This window comes from Nanorana parkeri, unplaced genomic scaffold (genome assembly GCF_000935625.1).
Source record: "Nanorana parkeri isolate BGI_ZX_2015 unplaced genomic scaffold, ASM93562v1 scaffold1171, whole genome shotgun sequence".
In the NCBI taxonomy this organism is placed as follows: domain Eukaryota; kingdom Metazoa; phylum Chordata; class Amphibia; order Anura; family Dicroglossidae; genus Nanorana; species Nanorana parkeri.
In genome coordinates this window covers 488,311-493,297 of record NW_017307439.1, presented here as the reverse complement: position 1 = coordinate 493,297, position 4,987 = coordinate 488,311, and the positions used below count along the sequence as shown (strand labels likewise).

Genomic DNA, 4,987 nt, shown 5'->3' with positions numbered 1-4,987 from the left:
TTAACCCTTGCAGTGCGGGGAGGAGCCCAACTGCAAGGGTTAACTGCTCATTTTTGCCTAGGTGCCCAAAAAAAATGATACTCACTCAAACTTCTGAGCCAGCTCCATGTTTCTCCAGTCCCTGAAGCCTCTCTCCTCCAATGCTGCAGCATTGCAATGTTCCTCCGCGTCCTCACATCTATACACAGTGCATAGAAGGTGATGATTTACGGGACCTTAGACCACTGCAGAGGAGGGGGAGAGAGGCTGGAAGGACTTAAGAGCAAGCCGGCTCAGCAGTATGGGCGAGTACAACTTTTTAAAGCACTTATACTAAAACGAGCAGTTAACCCTTGCAGTGCAGAGGTAACCCCACAGAAAGGGTTAATAAATGTTTTGCCTGGAGTTCTTCTTTAATTCCATAGGGACAGCTATACTCTCAGCTTAGAGTCTGGCCTACAGCACGGGTAGGAAATTTCGGCACTCCAGCTGTGGTGAAACTACAAATCCCATCATTCCCTTGCAAGTCATGCCTGTGGCTGTCAGTCTTGCGATGCTTCATTGGACTTGTAGTTCCACAACATCTGGCGTTCCAAGGTTGCCTACCCCTGGCGTATAGTGTATTTTAGGACATCATTCTTAAATGGCATGCTTCTTTTTTCAGAGCTATATTAGTAATTGATATGCAATGTTAATGAGAGGATGAGCAGAGAGTCGAGGGAGCAGATGAAGGTTCAACAAGGGAGGAGGTGGGATTGCTAGGAGGGTGGCAACAGGTTAGTAAGAAGACGAATGGTCAGAGGTACTAGAGGCAGAAAAAAGTGACATCCTAGAATTGACACTATAGGCCAGACTCTCACCAGAGAATCCAGCCATAAGATTTGTGGAACGATGTATCCCTGAAAACAGGACATTTCAGAATGTACATCAAGCTGAATAATACAAAAGATATTTCAAAAGTGGTCATTCTAGTTTACAGAAGACTGATAATATTCGGATATTACCACTGACAGATGTCTAAGCATTCAGTAATCACATAGAGATTTTCTCAGCAGCAAATGTATCCTGAAATAGCTATGACAGCCTCCCTTTACCATTATATTATGATCCCAATCCCCAGGTATATGTGAGATAACAGGATCAGAGTATTTTATACAGCTGGTGAAGTCAAAACTTTACAATTATTAAAATAGTTACTTTGTACACATTATTACACATTATTACATATTATTTTGGTCTATTATACAGTACAAATGATATGAATCAGAATGCTGAAATCATCATTAGGCTAAATATGAGAATGGTCTACTAAAAGTCATCGTCTGAGTCTTGATCTCTTCGCTGGGATTTCAGTAGCTCCATCTCCATCGTCTGAGCGCTCTTCAGCTTTGTGTTAACCACCCTACAAGAAATACAATTTATAAAGCCTGATCTGTGTAATAAAACACTGAACTTATGGAGATTTAGGATATATGCATACAGTAAGTGAAAATCTGCCCATGGACACCAGACAGTGATCAGATACTCTACATACTCTGTGCTGTTCCGAGGAGCCGGCCTGATGTCTCAGGAGGTGGAGATGGGCGGGCGGCGGAAGAGCTGTGCGCAGGCGCTGCATAGTTGACAAGAAGGTTGCCCAAATCCCCAGCAAGCGTGGGACCTAAGGCAGCCGCTTCCATTTGAAAATTGAAAGTGCTGGTATCGGTTTTTAGTATTGGGGGGTTTTCAAAAGTGCAGGTATGGGTTCATCCTACCACCTTGTAAACACTCATCTAATTAGGCTTTACAGTATTTGCCAGAATGAAGTCTAAACATTCCTGTAAATGACTCTCATAGAAAATCACTATAATTAAAAAGGTGTAAAGTTGAAGCAGAGCTCCTGATCACAAGAAAGTCACTACAAGAAAGCGGACCCTCCAAGTTGACACAAGCAGAGGGGTAACTTTTGGAAAATCCTTATTATTTAAAGGAAAACTACAGCGCACCTTTAATTAGTACCTATTCAGAGTAATTATTGCAACATGGAACATATGTTGTTGTTACATATTTTGTTCATTTTATTTCATATGCAGATTTGGCCATGCTCGCTCTAGTGGGCATTTGACGTCATTGATGTCATTGCGCACGCTCGTGGTGACGTCATGAGCGGTGGCGAGCCGGCGAGGGGACACCCAATAACCGTTCCGGGTGTCACCCAGCCTCGGGCCGCCCCTGCTTACAAGCCATATGCAGATAGATAATGAAAAGGGAAAATATTCTTCCTTCCATGTACATATAGAATTACAAACGGTACACAAAACATTAAACATTAAACACTCAGTGGGGGTAATTTTTTGTTGCAAAGGCCAAAATGTCATGCTAATTGCAAAGTTTTATCTCTGTTTCGCGCCATTTTCAAAGTGTTCTTGCGACATACTCATGTTTGCCACTTACTTTTGCAAAATGTCGCATAATTTCCTAACTGCACAGTAATTGCATCCAGCATTTGTGACATTAAAAATCCTCCAAACTATCGGACATTTTAGAAGTCCACCTGAGCACTTTGTGTCACAAAGATAACTCAGCTTAATTCCCTCAAGTCAGCTCAGCACTTCAGGGCAGTTCAGTTGTCTTCTGGGAGGCTCCCTGCCAGCTTCTGACAGTTTAGAGATGGGGACAATTTATACACAATTTTGAGACAATTCTCCCTATGAAGGCAATTAAGAATGAAACAGATTTATTATCCTAGTTTATGTCGCTATATGCACTAGGAATCAGGGATTCAATAGTTTAAAAGATGCTGATGATGTGACCAAATAGATAAATCGGCCCAACTGTTTGCTTTAAAATGATGATGACTACTACAGCCAAATACACACACACACACACACACACACGTTGAACTAGATCAGCGGTTCTCAACCTGTGGGTCGCGACCCCGTCGGGGGTCAAATGACGATTTGCCAGGTGTCGTCTAAAGACATCCCAACTCTCCTGGACGCTCTGGGAGTCTCCCGCTATTAGATAGCGGGTCCTGGACGCCCGGGAGAGAAACACTTTCTCGATCTAGCAGAGTAAACCTTTCCCTGCTCTGGGGTTTTTTGTTTCTGACATCGGAGCCGCCGGCCGTTAGAAAAAAAAGAGAAAAAAAAACAGCATAGGAATGCATAGCTAGATTGCTATTGGCTATTTCACTTTGCAATAGCCAATAGCAAACTAGCTATTGCACCCACTCACTGCTGCTGTCAATCAGCAGTGGGGGACCTGAAGTTCTCCATCAGGTCCTCTTCTAGTGGTTGATAGCAGCAGAGGGCGGGTGCAATAGCCAGCTTGCTATTGGATATTGCAAAATTGAAATAGCCAATAGGAATCTAGCTATGCATTCCTATGCTGTTTTGTTTTTTTTTTCTTCTGACTGATGGCGGCCGGCGACTCCGATGTCAGAAAAAAACAGAGCAGGGAAAGGTTTACTTTGCTCTATCGAGCAGAGTAAAACTTTCCGGGACAAAGTGTTTCTCTCCCGAGCGCTCGGGAGCCGCTATCTAACAGTAACAAAATTACAGCGATGAAGGAGCAATGAAAATAATTTTACTGTTAGGGGTCGCCACAACTTGGGCAATTTTATCAAAGGGTCGCAGCACTAGAAAGGTTGAGAACCGCTGAACTAGATGGATCTGTGTCTTTCGTCAACCTTACCTACTATGTTACTATGATCAAGTTCACACATATATTTAAATAAGTAGAAGTTCCCCTTTAAAACAAACAAGGTAAAAGAATACTGCTTACCAAGTAACTACTCCATAATTGGCTCCGACAATCAGAAGAGCAAAAGCGTAATGCCAGCAGTAGCACATTGTAATAAACATTACATTATTGTGATCGTTCTGATTCCACTCAGGGCCACCACCAGGAGGAAACAGCACAAATCCAATCTGGAACAGAGAAAAACAATGCTGATTATTAACATGAAATACTGTATGCATTTCCTAAAGCAGTTATCTTTATTTCCATAGGCAGACAACAGATATTGCTGAATGATATCACAGAGATATATACAGTAGGGTTGGCAAGGATCCTAGGCATGAAGCTGACACCATGGCCGGCCTTAGATAAGATCCTGAGCTAAAAGCTGAAGTTCCACTGCTGGAGCTGTGGCAGAGCTGACTTCCATACCCTGGAGCGGACATTTTGTAGCTGCTCCCCTCAATACTACTTCACATGACTGTCATACATTTAAAAACACAACAGTTCTGTACACGATTCATTTGGATGTTTCGAAACAAGTATATTCATAATAATGTTGGAAAATATTCAAAATAATAAACTATAAAAACACACTACCGGTAGTTACCCCACAAACTGGATCACACTCATAGAAACAGTGACTAGAACTCTTACTGTCAGTCCTCCCTTCTCCTGGCCCACAAAGCAGCAAATCCCACATTTTGTCCAATAGAAAGGTTAGGGGAGAACAAATAGGTGGCCCACATTAAAATCCCAATAAAAAGAGATAATCAATGCTACCATAATAGTACCATAGTACAACTACGTAACACTTTAATGTTTTAAAACCTGTTGTGGCAAGCATATAAGGTACAGTATGGAGAAATGTATCTCACCTTTCCTAGATGTCACCTATAGTACGGTATACACAGAAGAGTCCACTGAAGTTTCCCCTTACTAGTAATTACAGCCTCTGGATGTGAATTACATAGTAAAGTAGATCTTTGCAGTAACTTAGCATGAAGCAAGTCCTGCACTTTGCCTCTGTGCCAGAGCTTCCTGTAATAAAGACCGGTCTCTGCTGCTCTCCTTCCTTGTGCAGGGTGACTGGTCTTGTACCCACCCCCTCCTGTAGTTTCCCCTGCAGGTAGCCTGTAGTATGTGGATCGGCTGAGTCCCTCCCACAGCTCTGCTCTCTGATGATGTCATTTCTTCTCTTTTAAGATATCTGGGTATGTCAAGTCATTGGATGCACACAAAGTGGATATATATCCTTTGTGGCTATTATATACATTATATATATATA

General features: G+C 42.3%; 1 protein-coding gene across 1 annotated transcript in view; it reads right to left on the bottom strand.

Annotated features, from left to right (window-relative positions):
* Positions 1–1,112: 1,112 nt before the first annotated feature.
* The window catches only part of TMEM45A (transmembrane protein 45A), a 22,704-nt gene continuing 18,829 nt past the window's right edge, over positions 1,113–4,987 (bottom strand). Inside the window, exons 5-6 of the mRNA XM_018568320.1 lie at positions 3,745–3,890; positions 1,113–1,381 (exon numbers count right to left, since the gene is read on the bottom strand). Coding sequence (XP_018423822.1) covers positions 1,288–1,381; positions 3,745–3,890 — 240 coding nt within the window. The 3' untranslated portion in view covers positions 1,113–1,287. The remainder of the gene's footprint in view (positions 1,382–3,744; positions 3,891–4,987) is intronic.